At 52.0% G+C, this 27,781-nt stretch overlaps 8 protein-coding genes across 8 annotated transcripts; 5 read left to right on the top strand and 3 right to left on the bottom strand.

The window, feature by feature from the left end:
* Positions 1 to 1,544: 1,544 nt before the first annotated feature.
* Positions 1,545 to 3,136, top strand: GMORB2_7209 (COP9 signalosome complex subunit 2; the record flags this gene model as incomplete). The annotated part of the gene is made up of 3 exons (XM_035469174.1): positions 1,545 to 1,588; positions 1,858 to 1,876; positions 1,946 to 3,136. 3 exons carry the CDS (start codon positions 1,545 to 1,547, stop codon positions 3,134 to 3,136), a joined length of 1,254 nt encoding a protein of 417 aa, XP_035321554.1.
* Positions 3,137 to 7,832: 4,696 nt separating this feature from the next.
* On the top strand, positions 7,833 to 9,671 carry GMORB2_7208 (ubiquitin thioesterase protein OTUB1; the record flags this gene model as incomplete). The annotated part of the gene is made up of 3 exons (XM_035469173.1): positions 7,833 to 7,916; positions 8,054 to 8,140; positions 8,496 to 9,671. 3 exons carry the CDS (start codon positions 7,833 to 7,835, stop codon positions 9,669 to 9,671), a joined length of 1,347 nt encoding a protein of 448 aa, XP_035321553.1.
* Positions 9,672 to 12,782: 3,111 nt separating this feature from the next.
* GMORB2_7207 (putative methyltransferase) lies at positions 12,783 to 14,186 on the top strand (the record flags this gene model as incomplete). Its single annotated transcript, XM_035469172.1, has 3 exons — positions 12,783 to 13,824; positions 13,951 to 14,074; positions 14,138 to 14,186. 3 exons carry the CDS (start codon positions 12,783 to 12,785, stop codon positions 14,184 to 14,186), a joined length of 1,215 nt encoding a protein of 404 aa, XP_035321552.1.
* A 320-nt stretch (positions 14,187 to 14,506) lies between these two features.
* On the bottom strand, positions 14,507 to 16,111 carry GMORB2_7206 (glutamine synthetase; the record flags this gene model as incomplete). The annotated part of the gene is made up of 3 exons (XM_035469171.1): positions 14,507 to 14,537; positions 14,611 to 15,592; positions 15,688 to 16,111. 3 exons carry the CDS (start codon positions 16,109 to 16,111, stop codon positions 14,507 to 14,509), a joined length of 1,437 nt encoding a protein of 478 aa, XP_035321551.1.
* Positions 16,112 to 17,578: 1,467 nt separating this feature from the next.
* Positions 17,579 to 18,618, top strand: GMORB2_7205 (Short-chain dehydrogenase; the record flags this gene model as incomplete). The annotated part of the gene is made up of 3 exons (XM_035469170.1): positions 17,579 to 17,640; positions 17,734 to 17,875; positions 17,968 to 18,618. 3 exons carry the CDS (start codon positions 17,579 to 17,581, stop codon positions 18,616 to 18,618), a joined length of 855 nt encoding a protein of 284 aa, XP_035321550.1.
* Positions 18,619 to 18,803: 185 nt separating this feature from the next.
* On the bottom strand, positions 18,804 to 20,612 carry GMORB2_7204 (isocitrate lyase; the record flags this gene model as incomplete). Its single annotated transcript, XM_035469169.1, has 1 exon — positions 18,804 to 20,612. The coding sequence occupies one exon, from the start codon at positions 20,610 to 20,612 to the stop codon at positions 18,804 to 18,806; it is 1,809 nt and encodes a 602-aa protein (XP_035321549.1).
* A 771-nt stretch (positions 20,613 to 21,383) lies between these two features.
* On the top strand, positions 21,384 to 22,881 carry GMORB2_7203 (citrate synthase; the record flags this gene model as incomplete). Its single annotated transcript, XM_035469168.1, has 2 exons — positions 21,384 to 21,431; positions 21,508 to 22,881. The coding sequence occupies 2 exons, from the start codon at positions 21,384 to 21,386 to the stop codon at positions 22,879 to 22,881; spliced, it is 1,422 nt and encodes a 473-aa protein (XP_035321548.1).
* Positions 22,882 to 23,272: 391 nt separating this feature from the next.
* On the bottom strand, positions 23,273 to 24,831 carry GMORB2_7202 (Glycosyl hydrolases family 16; the record flags this gene model as incomplete). The annotated part of the gene is made up of 2 exons (XM_035469167.1): positions 23,273 to 23,948; positions 24,026 to 24,831. The coding sequence occupies 2 exons, from the start codon at positions 24,829 to 24,831 to the stop codon at positions 23,273 to 23,275; spliced, it is 1,482 nt and encodes a 493-aa protein (XP_035321547.1).
* Positions 24,832 to 27,781: the final 2,950 nt, after the last annotated feature.

The raw sequence follows: 27,781 nt of genomic DNA, 5'->3' as shown, positions 1-27,781 counted from the left end.
TTCGGCCTCTCTGTCTCTATAATCAGGCAGCCAACTTATCCCACACCAAAAAAAATCCCCAAGATATATATGCTAATGGAATTGCTACTGTCATGCCTAGATTTGTGCGCATGTGTGCTGATAGGGCGAAAACTTCGGGCAAGCGATTCGGCTACTCCAACGCCCTCGATGGCTTGTATCGCATCGGCCGAGAAGAAGGAATCGCAACATTTGAACGAGGCGTCAGTGCTAATATTGCAAGGAGTATTTTGATGAGTACAACCCCATGCTCCTATTTTGGCTCCTGAATACACTGATGTTCGGACCACAGACATTGGTGAGATTGCAACTTAAGTCTTCTTGCCGTGAAGGACAGTATAAGTGTCTGCTTACAAGATAGGAGGAAAACCAGTTATTAAGTCGCCAAGGAGCACGTAAAAGGGACCTTCGGTCCAAGAGACGGTGTGGTATTAACGCATACATTCGCGTCTTTGGCTGCCGGAACGGTGGCGACGACAATTTGCGCCCCTGCAGATGAGCTTAAAAGTCGAGTGCAAGTGCATCATCGTCTACATCAAGCATCTCACGGATCATTCAAACAAGTTTGCGTGAACAAGGGCCTCGATTTTCTCCAAAGGCTGGCTCCCTGCTTGGCTTTGACTGGCGTGAGTTCAATCTTGGAGGGGGCCGTGCTCGTCAACAAGTTTCCAATTTTTGCTAACGTTTTGTCCCAGACCACATACTATTTTCACTTTCGTCTTTCTGGGGCAGCTGAAGCAGCTGGTTCAAGTGAAGGGAACGGTAGCGGTGCCGAGTTCTAGAAAACATTCCTCGAGAGGTGACTGAAAGGATATATCACAATAGACATAGAACAAAGAGCAAACTAGTATCAAGTTCAGTGCCTGCGGTGAGCTTGACTACATAACCAATACGCGTTATCACCTAATATTACTTTCTGACAGTATTAAAGAACGATAATGCACACGATAGGGCATCGCTCTCAGCCAAAATTTACAAAGCAACTATCCACAATGTATTCATTTAATTATACATTCCACTCCGCTATAAATGGTATCATAACCCAAGATCTGGATGTTTTGTGTGTGCTTCCTGCTTGAGACAGCACACAATGACCTGTAGACGTGAATACAGTGGTCTTAGCCTACTGGTACATCCTGGGTCGATGAGTGTGTGTCTAATTGCTTGATTCAAAAGAAAGGAAAGAAATATATCTATGATGTTACCTATAGATGTGAGTGTGGCAGCCCTTGGCTGCTTAGTCATAAAACCCTGGGTGCCGCATGTGTAATATTACTGCAGTGTATGTTTCGTGGCGGTCACAGGCCAGATGAGGCGGCGCCGCCACCAGCTGCCACACCAACTGCCCCGCATTCTGTAGGTTCGTGCCAACGGCTCTCTTCCTTCATTGTTCCATGAATATCACCATTCAATCTTTGTCGCTTCCATCACCATTTACCACCACGCTTCCAACGAACCTGGACAACCTGATCACTCCATTCAGCATTCGCGAATTACCAGAAAAACTATCTTCCGGTACCGCCATCATGTCAGATGACGAGGATTTTATGCAGGAGTCCGACGAGGAGCAGTGCGTACAATCATGCGCCGTGCCCGGCACCCAGCCGGCAGGGGGGCACTGCAGGCTGACCATTGCAGGTATGACTTTGAATATGAGGAAGACGACGACGAGGATGCGGGCGACATTGGGATCGAGAACAAATACTACAACGCCAAGCAGCTCAAGCAGTCGGACCCAGAAGATGCGGTGGCAGAATTTCTGGGAATCCCCCCCCTCGAACAGGAAAAGGGTGAATGGGGATTCAAAGGCTTGAAGCAAGCAATAAAGCTCGAGTTCAGACTGGGGCAGTACGAAAAGGTAAATCGGGCAGCAAGGTTGCTGTGATATCAAGGGCTAGGTAGGCTAATCTGAAGGATAACAAAACAGGCTGCCGACCACTACGCCGAGCTCCTCACATACGTCAAATCGGCCGTAACTCGCAACTACTCGGAAAAGTCCATCAACAATATGTTGGACCATATAGAGAAGGGGGTCGACAACTCGCAGGCGGTGCGATGCGTGGAGAAGTTCTATTCGCTCACTCTAGCGAGCTTCCAAACGAGCAACGAGAGGTTGTGGCTCAAGACCAACGTGAAGCTGGCCAAGCTGTTACTGGACCGCAAGGATTACCCGGAGGTGTCCAAGAAGCTCAGAGAGCTTCATAAGGCGTGCCAGCGCGAGGACGGGAGCGATGACCCGAGCAAGGGGACATATTCGCTAGAGATTTACGCTCTGGAGATCCAGATGCTGGCCGAGACCAAGAACAACAAACAACTCAAGACTCTGTACCAGCGGGCGCTCAAGGTCAAGTCGGTAGTTCCACACCCGCGGGTCATGGGCATCATCCGTGAGTGTGGTGGCAAGATGCACATGAGCGAGGAGAACTGGAAGGAGGCGCAGAAGGACTTCTCCGATTCTTTTCGCAACTACGACGAGGCCGGATCGCTGCAAAGGATTCAGGTGCTCAAGTACCTGTTACTGACGACGATGTTGATGAGGTCGAACATCAACCCGTTTGACTCGCAGGAGACAAAGCCTTATAAATCAGACCCGCGCATCTCGGCCATGACGGAACTGGTTGACGCGTACCAGCGCGACGACGTGCACGAGTACGAGAGTATCCTCAATCGGAACCAGGACTTGTTGTCAGACCCCTTCATTGCCGAGAATATTGACGAGGTAACGCGAAACATGCGTACAAAGGGCCTGGTCCGACTCGTCGCCCCCTACACGCGGATGAAGCTCTCGTGGCTTGCTTCTCAGCTCAGAATACCCGAGTCCGAGGTCCAGGACATTATTGGGTTCCTCATTGTCGACGGTAAGATCCGCGGCCAGATCAACCAGCAGGACGGTGTGCTCGAGATTACATCTGACGCCGACTCGGAGAGAATTGCGGCCCTGCGAGGCCTCACCAAATCGATGGCCGACATATTTGGGGCCATCTTCACCGACGGCGAGGGCTTCCGCAACGATCAAAGCACCTTAGAGGTGGATTCGCGGGCAGCGCCACATTCCACTATGGAGCAGTTGCGACATAAATCCAAGGGGAAGAAGGCCAAGGCTTCTGCATTAGCATGAGGGATTGGGATGAAAGAAAATACACACAACACACACATACACACAAGGCATTATTGCCGTGCGTTAGATGTCAGAAGATGACGAGTTATAATAACCTACGATGTGATACTGGGCTATTATTCGAATCCTCTGAGGCGGGCTCCACCCCTCCACCACCTTCATCTTCCTGGCCCTCCTCTTTTTAGCGGCCGGTCTGTCTGCCTCGATATGAGCGTTGAGTACTACTGTGTGGAACAGCGATGGCCAGGATGATAGTCGCCGCCATGTACGTCATTTATAAAGGAAAAAGAAAAGAAAAAGGACCTTCTCAAAGGATCTTTCGGTCCATGTGAGCGTGTACCCTTTCTGGAGGGACGGAGGTTGCTCAAAAGAAAAGAAAACGAAAGAAGAAGGAACGAGGGATTGGGGGCCATCTGGGGTGGACTACGGACATAATTAATATTACATGACCATTATGACCTGTAGTCTACAACTTGGTGCGGGTGGCGATGGTCAACGGAGAGAGGGGGGATTCTCAAGAAAGAGGGGGCCTTCATTTCCAGTCATCTTTTCACACGGTGCGGTTAGTAATGGTAATAATGGAGGCATACATGGAGTACTATGGGTATTAATACACATTACTGCTACTATTACAGGGTAGTAGTAAGTCCGGGCACTGGTAGCTAGTCATATGACGGGTAAATTCGTCCTGATGACGAACGGTTGCTTCATAATCTGACAGGGCTCCTGCTTGTCCCGCCTTGTTTCCATTAAGACTTGGTGGATGGTGTTGTAAAAAGGCGGGATACGTGATTCCAGTCAGCTACCAGTGGTACTTGCAACCAAAAGGTGTTGCAGTGTTACTGGCTACTGGTAGTAGTATTAGTAGTAATAAGATTGTGACGATGCTCACCTCACACCGTGCCCATATATGTATACGAGTATGTACCCTCGGACGTGATATCAGTACTTGTACTATTACCACTCAACTTTGACCAAGGTGTTGGCGGGGTTCCCTCGTCGGTTGCACTGTTGTTGGTCTTGCCGATATCGACGCCGCGGACGGGGTCCCACGTTGGCAAATGGCGTTTAACAGGCATTCTTGATTGTCAGGGGCCAACAAGGCTCTTGCCATGTGATGATCAGACGGAGAGGGGGGGGTGGGTGGGTGGACATGACATGGGCTCAAGCAGGTTTTCTTTAGGTCCCCTGAATTGAACATGATGATGTTGTTGTAATGAGATGATGATAGTAAGTCACGGTATGACAAGATGACCGAGATGCATGCAACTGTATTAATAATACGGCAGCAGGCAGGAAGAGTTTACTAATAGTATAGGTGTGCCATCACCGACACCAGAAGAGAGTGTTGGATAGTAATAATGGTAATACTAGCATGGCTTCTTTCCTTCCCTCAGAATAATCCCTGTTCCGTGATCGACGAGCAGCAGCAAGGATTTGCGGCAGCTCGTTGGAGATTTCCAGTTCCGTCGCTCAAACCAGCGGGCGCACCCACCGCCATATACAAGTGTGAATTGTTATTTCCAGCGGCGGGTCGAATTACCCATTGTGTTGTTGATTTTCTTTGCATTTTGTATTTGTAGCGCTATTACTCTTAGTACGGAGTAGTACTCGTAGTTAGTAGTATCAGTGCCTTACTCTCAGGCCAGATATTTGCTTTTTCCCACCGGTATTATGTGACGGTTGTGACGGTTGTGCGCGTGCATTTCAATGCACAAAAGACAGAGACTAGCAGGAGGAGGGGGACCAAGAAGACAGACACGTATATTATGACAGTAAGGACAACATTATCTTATCGACTAGAATACCCCGTTATAACATGATGTAGCCGTACTGATATGTAAGCACTATTGCTAGTACGATTTGGCATTAGAAGTAGTAATAGTAGTAATATTATAGTATCTATATTTCCTCCTCAACGCGGACCGTATCTCTCTACTAGTTCTCTATAATATATCGCGGTTCACGGTTACACTCTAGTAATACTACTGTCGGAATTTTCGCTGCGGAACCATTAAGCAAAAATGAAGGCCTGATTACTCGTGTAGCCAGTAATAGCGATATAAGCCCTCTATACCGTCTGACAACTAACTGCATGTTATAACTCAGCATAATGTAGGAGCACAACAGGCTATCGGGTATGCACAGGCCTTAATCTCTCAACGTAGCACAACGGCTTCGTACTAATAGTAATACTACTTTTCAATACTGCGTAATACTGCAGTCTACTGCCGCTTCTGCTGCTTCTGCTTCTGCTGCTTCCTTGTACTATTGAGCAAACTAGAACACTTGGTACCAGTAGAGTAGAGCATGCACACGCGACATGCCTTGTCGTTAGCGGAATGAGGGGCCAAGTTACACAAAATGACAATGCAAATGTAAGCTGTGCGACGCACGAGTACTAGAGAAGTGGCAATCAGAGACTACGCAATTGCCTCGTCACCAACGTCGAAAAGGGGGTGAAAGGAGCGATTGACCGTCGATGTGGTAGTAGCCTGTACGAGTACTCGTAAGGCCAGGAGGTAAGATTGGGATAACGAGGAGTAACCGACATAAGTATTTGTATTAGTACTCATAGTAAACTTCTAATCGCAACTCCGTACTCCGTACAGAGCTCAAAGTAATTGTGGCAGGAGCATCGGGGAAGGGGAGAGAGACACACAGCAGGAACGATCAAACCCCGTAGGGCAAAGACGCACCATTATGCACCCAACAGATCATCATGTCCATCTTTCTCCACCTTGGCGGGTTGGCCATTGTAAGACACACAGGCACACATACGCGAGGCAAAAAAACACATGAAAAAAAGACACATGAAAAAAAGACACATGAAAAAAAACACAGTTTTCTGCATCCATTCAAAAACTTGGCAGCAAATAACATCCAGTCCAGCTGGTGCCTCGTTGGTCTGGTCCGTTTCTTTACGATAATACGAGCACCGCTCTACACAACCCCATCTACCTCTGGCACATATTAATAATAAGTTCCAGTGCCGGCGACTTGCGACCTGTCCTCGACCTTGTTCTCGACCTTTTCTTGGCCTGAATACAAGATCGAGTGAGTATGAGATCGATACAATACTCGTATTGCAGCTAATCTGGAGCAAAAGTAAGACATATCATAAAGTATGGCTTGGCCCTTGGCCAAGTTGGCATTGACAAAGGGGAGAAACAAAGACCACCCCCAGTCCTTGGTGTCGACGCTATCGACCCGTGCCGCCCCCCGTCAAAATTTCCCGCTCGAATATTGGCTAACAGCTCGAGGGTACGACTACTCGTACAAGTTACAGGTATTACTATTCGTACTATTATCACTATAACTATTATTACTACTAGCGCCTGTACTAGAAGAAGTTCAGAGGTACGAACACGGCGAGTCGAGGCCCCACGGTTCCCTCTCAACCTTCTGTCTCTCGTTTATCCATTAATATATTTTCTCCACGTCCCCTCCGACGGCCTCCCGTCGGATAGGATCTCCTTGTTGCCTAGCCGGAATTTTCTACTCGTTCGATATTAGTAGTACGTATACAGATTACACTTACGAGTAATACACACGCACACACGCACACACGCACATGCATACACACAAGACAATTAGACACACGTGGTCAGCACCTAAGACGCTACGGCGGGCTGACCCAGCCAAAAAAAAAGTCAAGAACGAAGTGACAAAAAAGACAGACGGTCTCATCACAACCAAAAAGCAAAAAGTGCCGCCGCTTGGGTGCCACCGCTGCAGCCTCACCACCACCACTCATACCGTCCGTAATAATAGTTCACTGAGTGAGAAAGAAGGAAACCTGCCGGCAAGGAACGACGGTCCTTGGCTGAAGGGGCGGATCTTTTCTATTTGCCCTTTGGTTTGTTGGATCAGTAAAATACTCTGTACAAGATATGATTACCAGTCCACGCACTATATCCCTTCATCATCACAACTGTCTTTTCTTCTTTCTTCACCTTCATTACTCCCTTCCATTCGTCCTCCTTCGATATTTGCTGTATCGCCCCCCTCCCCCCCCAAAAAAAATATCATCAGCCCCCACAGCCCATTTCCTCTGCGTGTCTCTCCACCGGCGACGACGGCCCGCGACCGGCGTTTATTATTGCAGGGACCGCCGCTGTGACTGGAGCAAGAGCGGGAACTGGAGCTGGATCTGAACTAGAAGAACTGGGGCGGAGCTGGATCCGGGGCAGGCATATTAACGAATCTGCACTCACAGACTCCACTGACCGACGCCGGCGCACCGCCGCGCTTCCTCCTAATTGCTGCCGTTGCCCTATGCCGCCCCTCCTAAAGACCTAGTGCGCGGAAACTCAAACCTGACTTCGACATCAAACATCCAACCTATCGTCCATATTCCCTGTACATCGCCGTCGTCGCCGTCGAGGGGTCCCTGCCTGCTGAGGTATAAACGAGTGAATAAATCATCGACTAAACAACACTGGTCCGCGCAACGGTCGTCTGCTGCACCTGGGTATGCACTTCTCCGCTGCACCCTACCCACCTGCCGACGACTGCTTCTTCTTGAACGATCTCCTTCTCTCGCCCTGCCAGCACGGCGCGGCTTTTGCACTCGCCGCTTCTCGACAAACAGGACCAGCGATAACCCCGTCATCCATCATAACACCCGCTCTGCCGCCACCGCTGCCACCTCCGTGGTCTCGTCGTCAGCGCCGTCAGCATCGCCAGCGTCACCATGGATAGCAATGATAGCAGTCAAGACCCGCACGGCATGGCCGCCCAGCAGGCCGCAGCCAAAGACTACCAACCTGATCTTCCGGTTCGCGCGCGCGCCCTTAGAGCCCCTTCCCCTACACCCTCATCCGTGCCGTACTCTACGAGCGAGTACAAATGCGCGCCTCACACATACAAACATTGTTGCTGTATGCAGATCCAGCTAACCCCTCTCTACTCTAGAGCTACCTGGTTGGTGACAAAACCCCAAGCGACGTCATCACCCAGGAATATGCCCGGGCAGACCAGACCTATGTAGAGAAGACAATTGTTTGTGCCCAACTGTTTTTATTTTCCCCGGATTTTGTCCACCCCCCTCGCCTCTTTTTTTTTTCTCTCAACCACCTTTGTCACCATTTATTTTTCTTGACTGCTTGAACTCAACCCCTTGTTGATACAAAATGTTAACATATTCATCCCATGCAGGCTCTTCCGCAGCAATATTCACACTATCGCCCGGTTCAGGGCGATGGGAATTGTGGTTGGAGAGGTAGGTGCCCATGACAGCTAGAATGGCTTCTCTCCCCCGCCCCTCTTTTCCCTTGTTCCCCAATCCTTTGGTCTCCCCGTTTCTGACTGATGAATCACTGTGTTGATAGCAATCGGATTCTCATACTTTGAAAAGCTTGCCGAGATTGGAGACCCTGTCGCGATTGAGAATGAGGCTGTCCGCCTCCTAGGCATGAACACCATGCTGGGCGAGGTCGGAGGCTACGACTACTATGAGGACTGGGCCGAAGAATTTGTTGACTTCCTTCGCGAGATTGGCCGTAATGCTGATAATCAGGCTGTGGCTGTCGCGCTGGTACACCAGAAATGGAACGACCTGGCGTCCACCAGCGGAATGATCTACTACCTGAGGCTCCTGGCGGCAACATACCTCAAGGCCAACGCCGAGACGTATGACCCCTTCATTGCCGACAACAGCGGCGTACAGGGTTACTGTGCGCAATCAGTCGAGCTTATAAATCGTGAGATCGAGCACCTTGGCATAGTCGCTCTCGCCAATGTCCTGCTGAAGCCTGCCAATCTGGTTTTGGAGATTGCCTATCTTGACCGCAGCTCTGGGAGCCAGGTCAACAAATACCGCTTACCAGAGGAGGCCAACGGACAGGACGAGTCTAATCTTGGTCCCGTCATCTATCTCCTCTACCGACCCGACCATTATGACATTCTATACCGGCTACGGCAGCCGCTGAGCATTGAGGACCCGGCACATCCATCGTCAATCCAGGTGCATCGCGTCGGAGGCTTCACTCACAACACCACCATAGCCAGTACCCAGGATGACCTTGGAGCCTTTTCCTCGGTCGACTTCAGCACCCTATCGCTGATACCCGGCTTTGGAGGGGCGGGCATGACCTTGGAGGCACAATCGTCGCCCAGTCCTTGGCTGGGGCATCAACTTGGCCTGTCATCACCGCCACCGCCGCCAAATGTGCCAGCTAACCTGTCACCAAACCCACCGCCGCTGGTGATTCCTGGGGCCCCGGTATCAGATGCCTCCATCTCGCCGCACACAGCTCCCGCAGAGGTCAGCGTGCTACCACCCACAGGTATAGTGGGCGGCCCCCCGCCAGAGTTTACGATACGCTTCAGCCCGATGCAGCTTGAATACGACGGTAGCAACAGCAGCTATTCGGAGGCGTCGTTTCAGGTCAAGACAAACACGTTCAAGAATAGCGTTTGGAATAGGGCGCATTTCGGAAATCCAAACTTTCATCCGGAAGAGTGGAGCCCTGAGGACGAGGCGATTGACGGGCGGATGGGATCCAAGAGGAGGAGTTCGAAGCGCGATTGAGATTGTTGAGCGTTTTTTGCCCCCATGTCTTTCTTTTATGTCTTTCATTTTCCCTTTTTTTTCCTCTGCTCTCGTGGATTTCCCCTTGACTTCTCTTTCTCTCTCTTTCTCTCTCTATTTTCTGTATTTATTTCGCTTTGTGGGACTTTTTCCTTCCTTTATTCATCTATCCCTTCTCTTTCCTTGACCTGTTTCCAACTGGCGTCAAGGAATATATCGGCTGGCTCTCAACTCGAGAGTTGGTTGCATAATATGCACACGCGCGTTATTGGTTGCCCTAGTGTTTCTACGCATCGCTGTCTAAATGCACGTATGGGGCGAAGAGGGCAGAGAGGGCGGACGACTGGATGGAGGTTTGGCAGCGAGAATACGGTTGCTGTAAGCGTGGGCCGGGTGGATATTTCGTGATCACCGATTAGTGATGACCCTTTTCTGACGTCGGGCAGATGCCGCTTCTAGTTTTACAGAAGCTCCCGTTACCCGTCGGCCTGTGTTCCCGCTACCGCAGCCGCAGCCGTTGCCGCCGGCGCTGGCGGTGCCGCTTCCCGCTTCGTTTTCTTGCGGCCAGCTGTTGTTTTACCCAAGTTATCCGCTATTATTACTTAATGGCATTTGGCGTCCTTCTCTACTGATTTTGTTTGCAACGAATAGCAGTTCTGGTTATGGACGGCAAGAATTACACGACATGACACGACAACTTTTACGACAATGATGATTATGACATGAACGCTGGGTGGACGGTGATACTAGAGGCCGAGGAGAGGGGGTATGCGAGGAAACAACGCATCCATTTGTTGAATTGCTCCCATTCCTACTGAGGCGGCATGCACAGCCGATGGCCCCATGGGTGAATGCACATTACGAGTTCGGGTAGCGATGGATACTATCCGCACCTCTTTAGTACAACTTGGTAGGAGTCGGTGCTTTAACAGAAAACTCTTTGTTTTCCCGTGGCGGGGCGCGGAGATAAAGAAAAGTTGCTGGAGAGGGGGAAGGAGAAGGAGAGGAAGAAAATATTGTTTAGATGGCCCAGTAGGATGGGGAGCCGGGAGGTGGTATGTGGTGGGGGGGCTGAGGGTAGCGCCGGGAAGATAACATACAACTAGTTAGAGTAATAAGTACTGTGTTCTTTTTTGTTTTCTTTTTCTTTCTTCTATTGTGCCGGACTTGATCGGTTACGATCAATGGTTGGGCATGTATGTACGGTTAATGGGAATAAGTGCCAAAAAGGGAACGCATCTATTCGGGTTGTGTGTGGAGGCACTGGAGGGACGAGTACACAGGTACAAGATATTATTTCGATTTCTCTACGAAGTAAACTGTTAGTCTCGGACGGACTTGTTGGCTGGCGGTTGGATCAGGTGCATGAATACGAGTCAGTACGGCGTTGGGTAGTTTTAACGGTCCGTTTTACGTCTTGATGATGTATTGTCCGTCATGGTTACGATGTTGTCATCGGGATGTTGCATACGGTGTTTTCTTCACGAGTATTACTACTAACTCAGCAGTAGTATTGGTAGCTGTGTTAGCAGTGATAATACTAGCTACTAATGTTGTATATGGGAAAATGCTGCAACATCTGTCGGTTATATATCCTAATCGTACAAGAACAACGTATTTGCATATCGCGTGGTTTTCGGCGATTGAGCAGAGCTTTCTCCCTCTCCCTCTCCTTCTGTGGCTTGAGAGCCGATACTCGTGTGTACCTATAGTGCCTTGATAGTGCCCAGCCTTGGAAAACGAGGTAAAATATGAAAGCCGTAGTATTATCACAGACATACTCGTACAGACGACGTTCAAACATGCATACGACCAGTCAGTTATTAACACACTGAGGACAGGACAGCACCAGACCATTACTCCGTAGCATGAACATCGAGTACACGGTTAATTGATTCATACTGCAAAGAATGTGAAGGCTGCAAGAACTGCATGCTCGGCAGGACGTGGCTGCATTGCCGAGAGTGAGAGGCAGCCGTTGGCTCTACGCCGTATTGCTCGTATTAGCTGACTTTGGACTTTGGTGCTATAGAGTCATAGTACGAGCCGTATATTCATTTGTATATTATTACTACTAACATGACTTACTACTAAGTAATACTGCGTAATACATGCATACATATATAGCAAAAGGGAATATGCCACTACTACTAGTAGACTGTACTACTACTAGTATTCTGTACTACTACTAGTATTCTGTACTACTACTAGTATTCTGTACTACTACTAGTATTATCGGCAATAAACAGTATAATGCTACGACTATAATAGCGCTGACTAGTGATCAGAGCGCTACTAAATATAAGAGTACTAATGGTGTTGACCTGGAGGAATACAAGCGAGAGGTACGGAGTGGTAGCATCTTGTAAACTCGTAAATCTATCTACAGTTTAAAGCTGCGTGCATCCTTCGTTCCTTCTCCTCTTCAGAGTCCAGTCCTTCCCCGAATGAGGTCATGGGCCCCGAGTATTTCTTGTTTTCCCCTATTTAACGCCTTTGACAACGCACAGGATACATATTTCTTTAAAACAAAACAAACGTCGAGAATTTCTCTATTACCGCTTATTACTGATCAGTGAAGAATGCAAGGTGCCATCTTGTTAATATCTCTCTGCCTTCCTTATGCCCTCCCCTCCTTTTCCCCACTCACCCACCGGGGAGAGATGATGGATGCGGCCGGCCACGCCCTGAGGTTAATATCCCTGCTCGCTCGTGCGTCCTATGCTACATGTACTCTCGCTGGCACGAGTTGAACCCCGGTCCCCAGCACACGAACATTCATCTTGTTTTTCTTCTCTTCATATTCCTTCTTCCCGCGTTCTGTTCTTCTCTCTCCTTGTTTCCTTTCTCTGCTTCTATTGATTCTTGTATGTCCCAAACAACACACATATTACGAATCTTCCCTCCCCCCCCCCCTCCATCGCAGCCGACGGCGAGACCACAATAACGAGACCACCACCAACATCATCCCCCTCTTCAGGAGAAGTCACGCGAAACTTAAACCCGCTACCGATATACGGACCAACCACTGTTCCACCACTCTCTTCGTCCCACTACCCCCCAGGGCTGAACAAGACCCTACCCACACACAAGAACAAACAACACACAAACATGGGCGCTCGGCGTCCCAAGTCTGACGGCCCATCAACTACCGCAGAGAAGGGTCCCAAGCGGGGAGACGTCGACGACCGCCAGGATGGCGAAAGATCATCAGACGCCGAGGCCGACGACTCAAGCTCCAACTTTTCCTCGGTGTCGGGCGACGCCCCTGCGCCAATCCGCGCCAACGGCCGCGTCTACCACGGCTCTGGACGACTATACTTCCCCAACGATGCCGGAGAGGACCGCCGAATGAATGTCCAGCACGAACTGTACAAGCTGTGTCTCGAGGGGAGGCTGCACGATGCTAAGCTACGAATTGAGGACGACAGGATAGAGATGCGAGACGAAGATGACGACAACGACGCCGATGACGAGGGCGATGACGATGATGATAACAAGAACAAGGTAGCAGAGGAGAACACACAACCGCGATTCCAGATCCTTGATGTCGGCGCGGGAAATGGCATCTGGGCCATTGAAATGGCTAAGCGGTACCCGCAAGCTGATGTGCTGGGCGTCGACTTGAGCAGCGCCCTCCTGCCCAAGGACGTGCCGCCCAACCTGACATTTGAGATTGCCGACATGGCCGAACCTTGGCCCCCTCGCCTCTACGATTACATCCACCTGCGCAACGTTGCCGACGGCGGCATACGGGACTGGGAACGTCTGGTGGCCGAGGCTGTCGCGCACCTCCAGCCCGGCGGCAAGGTCGAGTTTTCCGAGATCCGCCCCCGCTTCCTACCCTCGTCAGTCGACGTGCCGGGTCGACGTCAGCACCAGCAGACTGTCGAGGGCGGCGAGGACCTCCTCAACGCCAACGCCGATGCCCCCGAGTTCAGCACCATCCTGCGCGAGTCCGCCTTTGTCTACAAGCAGCTTACTACGGAGCAGGGCGTCGACTTTGACCCCGTGCCCAGGATCATGGCCGCCATGCGGTCCCAGCCCGTAGAAGGTCTGAGGGAGAGGGTCGACTGGATTCACGTCAAGAAGCCGAGGGCTGACGCTGTCACGCGTCGCAAGGAGGAACTGTTACTCAATCTGGTTGAAATCGGTATGTTTTATCTCCATCCCTCTCTCTCTCTGTCTTTCTTCTATTATACCCTTTAAATCCATCCACTTCCTCAACCATGACGAGCGACTCCCAGCACGGCGATACTGATGTATTTTGATGCCTTAGGCTTGGACACCTGGACCCTCATGCTCTTCACCAAGGCTGGCCGCTCCTACGAAGAATGCATGGACTTCATCAACCGTCTGAAAGATACCCTGTACAGTCCCAATGTACGGAGCTGTCTGAATCTGTACGTCCTCTGCTTCGTCCAATCTCTCATGTGACTTTTGACCCTCTGCTAACAATCCACCAGAACGACTATTACGGCTAGGAAACCCCTACCAACGGAAGACAACGAATAGAAGGTTTTAAAAATACAGGAGAAGGATTGACGTTATTGGTGTTGGCCCTCGTATAGATGGGAGTTTCGGATTTTGGACAAGGCAGAAAAGAAAACAAGCGTTTGGATTTTTTTTTTCTCTTTCTCTTTCATATATATACTTTTGTGCTGCTTGTGGCACTTGGAGATTCATCTTCATTTTTGTATATCATTTCTATGCTTCTTTCCTGCTTTACTTTGTAATACCGACATAATTCAACATTTGGCGCTGTATTTACCAATATGTGGTAGTACGTGATATTTCATAAGGTGGTATATAAGTTTGTTTACGCTTGAGTTTCTCTACACGGTCTCGATGTACCGTTGCATTTCCCTGTCATTATTGTTAGCATGTTGGGGGTAAATAATAAAAGGGTGTGAGGAACATAAATAGATTAAAAACATACCAATCGGTCACTGCCTCGTCAAACAACCTAACCTCGTGCTCCCTTGTACCAGCATAGTGATCGACAAACGCATCACCAAACACTTCGCGCGCAACGCTGCCCTTGCGAGCGAAGGTGGCGGTAGCATCGGCCAGGGTCTTGGCAAGGCGCTTGCCCTTATCGGCCTCGCCACCAACGTCCTGTCCCGAGGCGAGCGGGGGCGTCGGAATGGCCAGCTTCTTCTCGACGCCGCGCCAGCCGAGGCCCAGGATGGCGGCAAGCACGAGGTGGGCGTTTGTGTCGGCGCCGGGGACGCGGACCTCGAAGCGAGTGGCCGAAGGCTTGGCAGTGGGGGGGGCGATGAGGCGGATAGAGGCGGCGCGGTGCTCCAAGCCCCACGAGACGGTGACGGGGGCCCAAAAGTTCTCGACGAGGCGCTTGTACGAATTGACGGTCGGGGCAAGGAGGGGCATGACGTCCGCCAAGCCGTCGAGGATGCCGGCCAGAAAGTGGCGGCCCAGGTCGGACAGGCCGGCGATGTCGGCCCACTGTGGGTTCGGGTCTGGCGTGTCCCTGGCGAACAGGTTCTTGCCGGTGCCGTCCACGACGGAGACGTGCATGTGGCCGCTGTTTCCGGGGAGGCCGGCCTTGGGCTTGGCCATGAAGCAGGGGGTGATGCCGTGGCGAGCGCCGACGCTCTTGACCGTGTACTTGAACAGGCCAGCACGGTCGGCCATGGAGGCGATGTCGCCGAACTCCAGGGCGGCCTCAAAGACGCCCGGGCCGGATTCGGTGTGCCAGCCCTCAATGCCGCAGTCAAAGGCGGCGCACGTGTTGAAGATGTCGTAAAAGTACTCCTTGTTGTGGACGGGGCGTGTGAGCGAGTAGCCGAACATGCCCTCTGTCAGGGCGGGGAGCTTGTGAGGGGGGTTCTCTTTGAGGAAGGCAGCCGGGGAGGAAGTTTTGGGGTCGGGGTTGCGGAACTGGTAGAATTCATACTCGGCTGGGTCAGTGAGTTAGTATCCTGTTCCCGGTGTAGTATTACTGCGGGGGTTTGGGAGTTGAGGCATGGATCATGATTGAAGAGCGGTTGCTCACCTCCGGCCATTGCGCCGTACCCATGCTCAGACAGCTTGTCGAGCTGGATGCGCAGCAGACCACGCGGGCAGGCGCAGAGCGGCTCCTTGGTATCAGGGTCGAAGAAGCTGACTAGGAAGAAGGGGACGTTGTCCTCCCAGGGGATCCTTCGGAAGGTAGACAGGTCAGGGATGGCGAGGATGTCGCGATACCCATTTGCGGCATTGGAGATGGACAACTCGCGGAAGTACGTCCTGTCGTGCATGTCCCAGCCGAAGATGACGGAGCAGAAGCCGAATCCGGCCTGAGCAATAGACAGGAACTTGGACTTGTTGACCAGCTTTCCGCGCAGGACGCCATCGATGTCTACGCCCGCCAGCTTGACGCACGTGTCATTGGCGAGGAGGGTTGGTAGAGACTCGATCGTTACTTTTTGCGCCGCCATGATGTCGTCTTGGGGGGAGGAGCCAAGAAGCCTAAGGTGTGTGTGTGTGTGTTGAAGCAGAGGGAACTAGAAAAAAAGGGGGTCAAAAGAGGAAAAGAGAAAGATTTGACAAGGTGCAATATATCAAAACAACTCAATGTTGAAATATGTGGCTCCTTGGACTCTCCGGGACAGTCGAGGCGATTGCGCGAGGAGTGGTGGGAGATGGTGGCGGTAGTGGGGGGGGGGGGGGGGGAGGAGTTTATGGTGGATAAGGGCCGAGACACGGAAGACAAGGGTACTCGGTCGGTACTTGGTGATAGTATCGGCGGTGCTAGTGATAGTGATGGTTGCGTTACGAGTTAAAGAGGGGTTAATACGATGTGTTTATATGTGTCTAGATACTATCATACTATCTAAGAGAGGTAGAGGTAGAGACAGAGATAGAGGTAGTAACAGTAGTAGTAGCAGTGTAGTAGAAAGTACTATATAAACGCTATGTGAATACATTATCAGATGTAGTAATTTTTCTTCCCGAAGAACCGGTCATGTTTCTTGACACTAACATTGCAAAGGGCGAGTATACAGCGTAAAAAAGTGCATGGTATACTCCTATACGGGAAATGTTGGCGCCTTTTTGGGGTCCTATCATGGGTAATACATGGCAATTACTGGACCGAGCGGCACGACAGAGATAAGGAATAGCTAGCAGAAGGACAGTGAATTCCTAGGTGGGAAGCGATAAGCCATTGGATCATGGCGTAGATTGTTGTCATGACTTGGGCATTGCAAGTATTGTAGTATTAGTTAAATACTGCTAACCGTTTGAGCAGTACCATGGGTGTGAACGAGAAGAAGTTGAATATTAATAATTAGTACTCGAAATACTACTTCTAGTAATAAGTATTAATACTAGGACGATTTACACGAATATCTGTGCAGTGTCGTAATAATTGCTGGGGGCTTGCTGGGGCTTGCTGGGGTCCGCTGGGGCCCTAGGGCTCTTTGTCGTGTCTTCTTTCCTAATTTGTATTCCGTTTTCGCAGCTCCTTCCCCGTCACGATGTTTCAAGAAGGGGGGGAGGGCTGATGAAGGAGGTAGATAAGCCAGTAGCAATGCGAGAGATTCGCATTTTCCACTGCTAAATACTTTTGAGGGAAAGTTGTATAGAATAGTAAATAGTATTGATTTTTCACTACCTAGTAGTAATTAGTAATAATTACAGTAATTGCTACGACGTAAGTGGTAAGTGAAGATCTGTATACTCTTTCTCTCATCCGACAACGGCATCCGGATAACTATCCGTTTTCCTGACTGAATGAATCATTGCCCCATCGACCCCTCCAACCTTAGGACCAGCCAAGAAACTAGAAACAATCCTTCCTTCCTTCTCTTCTTATACGTATTTCCAACCCTTCCCCCCCCTTCATATTCCATCTCTTCTTCCATTCTACCCAACACTCCATTCCCCTAATAAATCCTATCACAATGTCCACCGCTGCTACTGGCCGTCTGGCCGGCAAGAATGCCATCATCACTGGTGCCGCAGGGTGAGTCAGCAACAAGACATACTTCCAGCAATGCCCTCTTCTCCGCTTTCGCGCCCAGAACGCCCCCTTTACTGACTCTACTACCATGAACAGTGGCATCGGCCTCGAGACTTCCATCCTCTTTGCCAAGGAGGGCGCTAGCGTCCTCATGTCGGATATATCTGACGTTGCCCTCGAAAAGGCCCTGGCAAAGGTGAAGCAGCTCGTCCCTGGAGCTGTCCGCGTCGAGACCAAGGTGCGTCATCACCCCTCCTCCTTCTTTACCTTCTTCCCGCGATCCACACTAGACATTTTGGACAATCTCTGACTCCGAAGCCCAAATAACAGAAAGTCGACGTATCCAAGGAAGACCAGGTCAAGGCCCTGGTCGAGACCCTCGACGCCTGGGGCGGTCTGGACATCATGTTCAACAACGCGGGCATCATGCACGCCAAGGACGACGACGCCGTCAACACGCCCGAGGACATCTGGGACCTGACGCAGAACATCAACGTCAAGGGCGTGTGGTACGGCTGCAAGCACGCCGTGCTCTCGCTCCGCCGTCACGGCAAGAAGAGGGCTTCCATCATTAACACGGCCTCGGTCGTCGCCCTCGTCGGGGCCGCCACCCCCCAGCTCGCCTACACCGCCTCCAAGGGCGCCGTCCTGGCCCTCACCCGCGAGCTAGCCATGGTCCACGCCCGCGAGGGATTCCGCTTCAACAGTCTGTGCCCTGCCCCCCTCAACACTCCGCTCCTGCAGGACTGGCTCGGTGACGACAAGCCCAAGCGCCTCCGTCGTGAGATCCACTTCCCCACTGGCCGCTTTGGAGAGGCCATCGAGCAGGCTCACGCCGTCGTCTTCCTCGCTAGCGACGAGTCGAGCTTCGTCAACGGTCACGACTTTGCTGTTGACGGCGGCATGACCAAGGCCTATGTCACTGCCGAGGGCGACTCTGCTCCTGCTCCCCAGAACAATGCTACCAAGGACTCTCTGTAAAATGCTTGGCCCGCCGTGGTTCACCTGTTGGGGTTTATAATGTGAAATGATAGATGATGGTGGTCAAATCTTACACTATCTCTTTTAGTTAGAAAACTGGACAGAGAAGTGATATCATTGTTTTTGGTAGTAAAACAAAGCAAGTAGTAAACCAAACACTTACATATGCAGCCTTCCCTCCGTACCTAGTCGAACTGTCCTTCAGTGTGGCCCTCCCCCATACTCTTGCTACTCGAGCTCCCGCTCTGGATAGCACCTAATATCCCGTCCATGTAGCTAGCACCGCTCCACTTCTGGTGAGTGAGTACATCACATCCAAGCTCCTTCTCGCGGCGCTGCACGAGGTCGACGTACGCCTTCATGCCACCCGTCTTGAACTCCCGAGACAGCTCGTTGGAGATGGTGGCCGTCGAGTGCAGACCAGCCAGGGAGATAAGTTGCAGGACGAATCCCTCGCGAGCAATGTCCCATATGAACGACTTGAGCGTTTCCTGCGTGAATCCGTGGGCCATCCAATTAAATGACGGTGAGAGGTTATAGACCAGTCCTTTGTGGGGGAGGATCTCGCGCACCGCCCGGCCGAGCTTAGCAGCCACCTCAACGTTGGGATCGCCCGTCTCCACCCAGAGAAGGTCGGCGTAGGGCCCGAAAGCCAGGGCGCGTTTTGTAGCAGCTTCCATGCCAGCTCGGAAGTGGTAGAAGCCCTCGCGCGTCCGTGGCACATCCCAGTTGAAGTAGACGGGGGATCCGGCGTAGTGGTCTGCCAGGGCACGGCGACGGTTGATGCCCATGTTGCGGTCCTTGGATATGGCGTCCACGTATTCGTCAATCTTGGACTTGGACACGTTGGCCTTCTGCATGTGTTCGAGGGCAGCCTCATCAAAGGTGACCAGATGGGAGTCCTTAACCCACCGGGCCTCGAAGGCGTCAATATCATATCCTGTGGCGCCCTTAGCCTCCATGGCCTGGATAGTCTCGGCAAGGGGCTCGAGAGAGGGGTCCGCCACGCCGAGGATAAACTCGTGATCGCGCACATCAATGGCCGAAGAGATAAGACGACCCGACTCGGAGTCGGTGCGGGCAATGACGAGGTTCTCGCATCCCATGACGTCCCACTGGAAGCGCGCGGCGTTGAGACGGTTGATGTGCTCGCCTGTCGGGACAAGGACCTTGCCTGCCAGGTGGCCGCACTTCTTTCCGCCGTGAAGCTGGTCCTCGAAGTGGACAGCCGCCGCGCCATTCTCGGCAAACAGCTTGGCCAGCTTGAGAACAGCAGATAGGCCGCCGTGGCCAGTGTCACCGTCGGCAATGATAGGTCGGAAGTAGTCAACGTAGGGCGTTTTACTGCGCTCCTCGGGTGTCATCTTGCGACGCAGGTCCCACTGCTTCCGGTCGTGCATCGACTGTGCCTTAGCCATGCGCTGCACCTGGTTGGGCACCGTGTTGTAGGGATAGTCGCCAAAGTCAGGAGACACCTCGTTGGTCGTGGTCAGCAGAGATGAGCATGCCCAGCCCGAGAGGTAAAGGACTTCCTGGTGGGGGGCCTGCTGCGTCATCTGCACGGGGTCGATGGCGCCCATGGTGTGGATAGGTTCGCCCTTGGCCTCACGCTGCTGGATCAGGTTAAACAGCTTGGTGGCCATAACAGAGCTCGGGTACGAGATGCTCTGCGTGCCGCGCTTGGACACGACGTCCTCGGCGCTGTAAGGGCGCTTGATGCCACGGTACCGAGGGGACGCCCACCACGCCTCGACCTCTTTGACCTGTGCATCGTACAGTCTATTCTCAGCGTCGCCGGCCTTTTGCGACTCGGGAAGGAGCTGGAAGGCGTCAGAGGGGGTCACGGATGCGGAGAAAGGGTTCGTCCGCAAGGCCATCGGGGTAGTTGTTGAAAGGTGCCGGTGTGTGAGAGCAGGACAGGCAATTGCATGAAATGGCAGTAGAGATCCACGAAGAGCAATTTGTCGCGACGAACGGGCAGCAATAGACAGCATTATGGCGGCGGTACGGGGGTATGTTGTTCGAAGGAGAGGTTTATTTGTTTCACTATGGTAGTGTGGTGGTAGCTCGGTTTACTAAATACTGGAGGCTTCGGATCCGAATGAACAGGTCTGTCTAGTGGGAGGCAAGAGTGCTAGTAGGTTGACCGAGGATGTGGTCCGGCTAGAATTAGGTGAAGAAAGTATCGATAGCTTTCTTCAAAGTTAGCAGCAGTAGTAGAGATTCGGTTAAGCCCACCAATGACAATTCCCCCTCTCGTGACTGGACTTGGCTCGGTGGACTCAGGACCGGGGGGGGGGGCAGTCTTTCCCTAATCCCCCCATGGGAAACTGCCAAAATCGCGGGGCCCATCGGCTTAGTTTCGCGGGGCAAAAGAGCCCACATATCCGGCTTTCCTCGGTTGATAGTAGCACTAACTAGCACTTACAGTAATATGACGGTAGCATGTCGGTTCGATGTCAACCCCTCTTGTCAACCGCAGAAGCGGTACCTCCAAAAAGGGCATATGATTTTGTATCCGACGTATTTGGCATAGTCAGCATGTGTGTGCCAGTATGTGGTTGTGTCTGCTGGACCATGGAAAGTAAGGAAACCCCAAGGTCGCTCCTTCCGTGTCTTCCCCTCCTTCTTTATGTATACTTTCCTGTCTCTCCTCTTTTCATCTTCCTTTTCACTTCTCAAACATCTCCACATATTCTCACAGCTCAATTGTGTGATACCCCCATCAACATCTGTCCAGCTCGCGTCCCCGTCGTCTATTAGCCATGTCGCTTTACATGCGTAGCTCTACACGAGCACTGGGCTCTGCCAAGGTACGCCATTGATGTCAACCTCTCTCTCTGTCTTTCTTCTTCTTTTTGCGATGACGACTAACTCCCAACTTACAAGGCCCTCACAAAACATACCCTCTCTGGCATCCGGGCCTACTCCTCCACCGGCGAGCCAGACCTCAAGACGACACTCAAAGATATTATCCCCGCCAAGCGTGAGCTCCTCAAAAAAGTCAAGTCTCATGCGAACAAGAAGATTGGCGACGTAAAAGTCGAAAACACTCTAGGTGGCATGCGTGGTTTGAAGGCCATGGTATGGGAGGGTTCCGTCCTCGACGCAAACGAGGGCATCCGCTTCCACGGGCGGAGTATCAAGGACTGTCAACGTGAGCTTCCCAAGGGTCGCACAGGCACCGAGATGCTTCCCGAGGCCATGTTCTGGCTGCTCTTGACGGGCCAAGTGCCCTCCACTGGGCAAGTCCGTGGTCTCAGTCGCGAGCTGGCCTCTAAGGCGGATATCCCAGCTTTTGTGACCAAGATGCTCGACGACTTCCCCGTTGACCTGCATCCCATGACACAGTTCGCTATGGCCGTCTCGGCACTCAACTACAACTCCAAGTTTGCCAAAGCATACGAGGGCGGTCTCAACAAGGCCGACTACTGGGGGCCCACATTCGACGACTGCATCGACTTGCTCGCCAAGCTGCCCACCATTGCCGCCAAGATCTACCACAACTCGTACCGGGGGGGAGGTGCTCTTCCCGCCTCGGTAGACCTCGAGCAGGATTGGTCGTATAACTTTGCCGCCATGCTGGGCAAGGGCGGCAAAGAGAATGAGAACTTCCAGGATCTCCTGAGGCTGTACCTCGCCCTGCACGGCGACCACGAAGGCGGCAATGTGTCGGCACATGCCACGCACCTGGTGGGAAGCGCCCTTAGTGACCCCTTCCTGTCTTACAGCGCCGGTCTTCAAGGCCTTGCCGGCCCCCTCCATGGCCTGGCAGCCCAGGAGGTACTCCGGTGGATCCTGCAGATGAAGGATGCCATTCCATCGTCATACTCGGACACCGACGTGCACGACTACCTATGGACAACACTCAACTCCGGCCGTGTGGTCCCGGGGTACGGTCACGCCGTCCTGCGCAAGCCAGACCCTCGCTTCGAAGCGCTGATGGACTACGCCGCCACTCGACCAGAGATCGCACAAGACCCTGTCTTCCGCCTTGTACAGACCAACAGCCGCATCGCCCCGGATGTCCTCAAGAAGCATGGCAAGACAAAGAACCCTTACCCCAACGTCGACTCCAGCTCTGGCGTGCTCTTCCACCACTACGGCTTCCACGAGACCTTGTACTACACTGCCACCTTTGGTGTGTCGCGTGGTCTGGGACCACTTGCCCAACTCATCTGGGATCGTGCCCTTGGCCTGCCCATTGAGAGGCCCAAGAGCATCAACCTCGAGGGTATACTCAAGCTAGTTGAGGGGCAATAAAAGGTGTATTTAGAAATGAGGCTAAACGACGCAAATGAACATTATATACCACGAAAGGGCCTCTTATTAAACCCCCGGTGTTGTAGCGGGTAATATAAACATGCACATAGATAAGTTGCGTGAAAGTAGATGAAGAAAATCTTTGTCCAAAGATTCCAGTATGACGGTGTATATCGCCCCTAGCAAGGGGAATTGCGTGTATATAAGATATTGGACTTGCGCCGGTCCCAGAAATAAAAAACAAATGACGAGAATGAAAGCGATAGTATCAGTAGCACCAAAAAAAACCCACAACAGGAAACAAATTTCTACCCGGAGCAAGGAGGCGCTCAGATAACGAAAACACCGCAAGACAGGGACACTTCAGTCATCTCAATTGCGAGCCGAGAGCTTAGTATCCGTATCCCCGATGAGGCGAGTTGGACTGCTCGGGACTCGCGGGACCGCCGCCCTGCATGCGGCTAGCGCCGTAAACGGACTGGGGACCAGGCGATGAGCGGCCCATGCCGGGGCTGGGAGACCGCACGGAGCTGAAGGGCGGAGGAGGCGAGGCAAAGCCGTTGTTGGAGGGGTTGGGAGACGGGAAATTGCTGAGCGAGGGGCTGCGGGGGCTGTGAGGACCCCCGGCGGCGGCAGCGGCACCCGCACCTACGGCAGCTCCAGTTGCTCCAGAGACCCAATGCCTGTCGGTGTCGATGGAGGAGGCCGAAGAGTTGACGGCGTTGTAGGAGCTGGAACCGATGATGCCCCCGCCCTTCATCTCGCGCGGGTTGTACTCGGTGCTTTGTTCGGTGAAGCTGTCCGGGTCGACGCCCTGCTTTTGGAGCCTCTCCATATCTAGACGCTCGGCCTCAGTTTGTTGGAGGGCCATGCGGGCCTCGGAGGCGCCACGGCGGCGCTGCTTGATGCAGTAAAAGATGAGGGCGGCGATCATGACAGCGGCGACGGCGGATCCGCCGGCGTAGATGGCAATCTTGCCGGCTGTGGGGAGCTCGTTGAACTTTTGATTGAGAGACTTGTGGACCTTTTCCTTTTTGTGGATGGCCTTGTAAGCAGTCGAGTTGCCGCTGTGTGCTTCGTTAGTACGAGTAACTATGAGGATGTGGCGTAATAAAGCCTCTTGAGTGTGTGTGTGTGCACTTACGCCACAATGTCGATGCTTTCCCAGGAACCAGAGTTATCACCCCAGACGTACTCCTTGCCAGAGCTGTAGTCCTCGACGAAGACGTTCTGGACGAACATGTCATAGGGGCCCTTGGAGTAGTCAATGTCGCCACCGGCCCACTGTCGAGTCCAGTAGTTGAGCGAGGAGTCACCGCCGGCCCAGATACCCAGACTAATGCGCATGGGAGTCTGGGGGTAGACGTCGGTGCCATTGTCGAGGGTGCAGTTGGAGGCCTCGATGGTGCGGGTGAGGACCTCGTTTATGTAGAAGTCAATTTTTTCCTTGGTCCAGTCGATGGTGTAGTTGTGGTATTCGTCCTGGACCGCCACATCCATGTCATGGTAGTTGCCGTTTGTCCAATCCTCGATACCCTTGCCGTAGAAGTTGGTGGTGGCACGGGGGTCGTTGCCGATGAACTCCCAGTCAATCTCATCAAGGTCGTCGCTCAGAAGCATCATGGAGCTGACGACGCCAGCGCCCGTCGAGGCCTTGAGGTGGAACTCGACACGGCCAAAGAAGATGTAGAACTTAGTGCGGATGGTCGGCGAATCACCCTTCTTGGTAATGGTGAACTTGGCGCCCGTTTCAGCGTCGTAGTCAATGGAGCCGACCTGGTTCTCCCACAGCTGACCGTCGGGTGTCGAGTTGAAGGGCCATCGAAATTCGGTGCCAAAAGCCGGGTTGGGGTCGCAGTCGTCGCCCTTGTAAGGGTTGCAGTCAGATGTGGTCTGGGCAAAAGCGGCACCCAGAAGGGCGGCCGTGGCTAGGAAGGATTTCCAGACCATTGTGAGACGGCTTGGTTCTTGATGAGACGGGCGTTGATGGTCGAACGAGAAAAGCGTTTGCCGGCAGGTGGCCGGCGGGTTTGTCGTTTGCTGGTATAAGGCTGCGTTGGATACGGTTGCGCGTCGACTTGTATATATGTCTGCCTGTGAAAAAAAAAGAAAAAAAAAAAGACTATAGGCACCAAGGGGGCAAGCCAGAGACGAAGATTGGCCGTGTGATGAGTTACCAACGAACGAGCGAATACTGCGGGAAAAAGAATGACTAGGTGGAAAAGGAGCGTAAAGGAATGAAACGACCGAGATGGAACTCGGCCAAGAGTCCGAGGGAAACGAGTGGCAAGGTGCACAATATTGGAATAATAACGACGGAAAAAATATCAGAACGGGGGAAAACAAGAAAGGAAGGGGAAGAAAGGAAGAAGAGGTCGGTCACTGGTCCCTATCGACGGCCAGACACTGACTGGCTGGAAGGGTCCGGAGTAAAAAGGAGTAAACCATAGTATTAAAAATACATAATAATACGGGTTAAGAAAGTAATACTCCTAGCGGTATTACGCACTGGGCGGGGCGGGAACGGCACGCGTGGTGAAAGTCTGGGCAAGTTGAGCATTCCTGGCTAGATTTAGGTCGGTCTACTCCATACTGGTAGTAATAATGATACCTGCATAAGCTTGGTATTGGTAAGGTAGCGTAGCACTCTTCGTAATAGTACCTACATGCAGTATCAGTATTCGCTCTTGCTATCTTGTACAAGGTAGTGGTCATTCTAGTCATCATCACCATAAACTTCCAGTACATGTAGACTTCCAGCAACATTCATAGTCATGGCTATCTCGATGGGTTACATGGAGGGGACCTTGAACTGTGCAGCGCTCTGTAAATACGGCGATATTGCCTGTCCTGGCACACTGAAGCCCACTGCCTGTCCTCTATGAAGAGCGAGGCAAGAGGCTTCTTCCCTTTGCTACAGGAAAGAGTCAGGTAGGGGGCGAATTCAAGTTGCAATTTCCCAAAAGCCTTGGCAGCAGCACTGGCGGAAGCTTGAACAACAGAATTAACCAGCAGGTGCGACGGGAGGGGCAGAATCAATGCTGATAAGCCCTCATTAGCCAATTTGACGTTCAGGCTTGCCAGGGATGCAGGTACGGGTGGGTCTAAGTAGCCAGATTAGGATTAGTGTCATGAGATGAGAGAAAAGTAAACAGGGGGTTGGGGTTTGCTCTTTTTATCGGCATCTGCTGCCATGGCCCCATGGCTCGTTCGACAGCGAGCGCGCCTTCCTTCCCTCCTTCCTGCCTCCCTGCCTCCTTGCCTGCACCTGCCAATGACCATCCCTTGTTCTTGCACCGCACCGCATCACACTTTCCCTCGCCGACGGCGCCCGCTGTACTGCTGCTACTGCTACTGCTACCATTTGCCACACAGTCCATACGGACCATCGCTGTTACTCGTCTTGTACTCATTCAATGTACGTACTCTCACTCCGTCGTACATGTATACCACTCGCTCGTATGTTATTACCGCATCGCCAGATTAGACACTTCAACTTTCGTCAACTCCCTCTATTGCATCATGGTCTTCTCGCCAAGAACCATCACATCAGTACCCCATACTGTAGGAGCTGTACAGGTATTATGAGTCTCTTCTACATCCGTCAAAGAAATTGCCATGGGCCTGAATTGAATTGTTGCATATACCTCTAGGCGCTCTTGTGCAGTCTGCAGCAATTGATCCGACGTGCCGATCCCTTCAACTTCTTTATCTGGTGCTTTGAACAACCACCAACCAGAGGACGGCAATGTGGCGGCATGTCGGCCCCAATAATGACAATGGGCGAACCGTTGTTGGTGTATTTGGTGCCGATCAAACCTGCTAATCCATTAACCATGGTCCATGAACCACTTTTCTTGGTGGTTTTTTTCTTCTTGCCTTTCCTTTTCCTGTTCTGTTCCGTCAGAGCACAAGGGTTGGGCTCATCTTTATTATTCTCGATGCCAACGAAGGGGGGGGGTTGGTCAAAAGCCTACTAACCACAAAAGACAACATGCGACAATCAATACAAGACACTTAAAGGCACAGCTAGAATTCCAAACCACCTAACAGCCAACCCTTGTCCCTTCAGGCCTCTCTCCTCCCCGTTGACACTACGGAGTATTGTTACGTTGTGGTAATATTACTCGCCTCCTGGCTCGCCATGCTCGGATACACACTCCCTCCCCTATTCCCTATTAGTAGTCGTGGGGCAACAAGGTCCAGCCCGTTCTCTCATCATAGTCCTCCCTTTCTGTCCCTTTTTGGCCCTTTCCAAGAGTACGGACAATGGGTTGCCCGCTCTTGTCTGCCTTGGCATCTAACATTGCCATGTTGAGACCCCAGAAACGTGATTCGCATGTGTCTATATTTGAGCCGGCGGCCCGTGACGCGCGGCCACAATAACGGAACTTCGGCGCATGTGTTATTATAATCAAGTGGGAGTAATATTTATTCCGTCAGATTCAGACGACTTTTTTCATTGTCAACGGGCCACGGTGCTAGGTTTTATACGGTTTCGCATCAGAGACAAGACCCATAATCCAGCCAGTCACACGGTCCGTTGTAGGTATCTCCTTTGACATGTGGGGCCTCCCCAGAACAAGGGATCATACGGCGTTAGAGGGAAAAAATTAGACAAAGAGGGGTTTTTATTCATTGTGCTGATGGGATTGAATTTAACCACAGATCTAAACGTATCGGTGTTGACTGGAATTCCAGGGCGTAATGTTCGTGCAGTTGTACCCGCCATCATCGCGCGATCCCGAGACGCCACTTGGGTCGTGCAGAGTATCAATACGCAAGTTGATATCAAGTGACACTCGTATGAGTAGATGTATGTCCCTTGGCCTCGGGCTGCCATATTGCCTGACTCTTTGCCTCTTTCTCTCGACTTGCTCGACTCAAGAGCTGTGACCAC

Source organism: Geosmithia morbida (genome assembly GCF_012550715.1).
Source record: "Geosmithia morbida isolate 1262 chromosome Unknown scaffold_7, whole genome shotgun sequence".
Classification (NCBI taxonomy): Eukaryota; Fungi; Ascomycota; class Sordariomycetes; order Hypocreales; family Bionectriaceae; genus Geosmithia; species Geosmithia morbida.
Note: the sequence above shows the minus strand (reverse complement) of the source record. Positions and strands in the feature narration are given on the sequence as shown.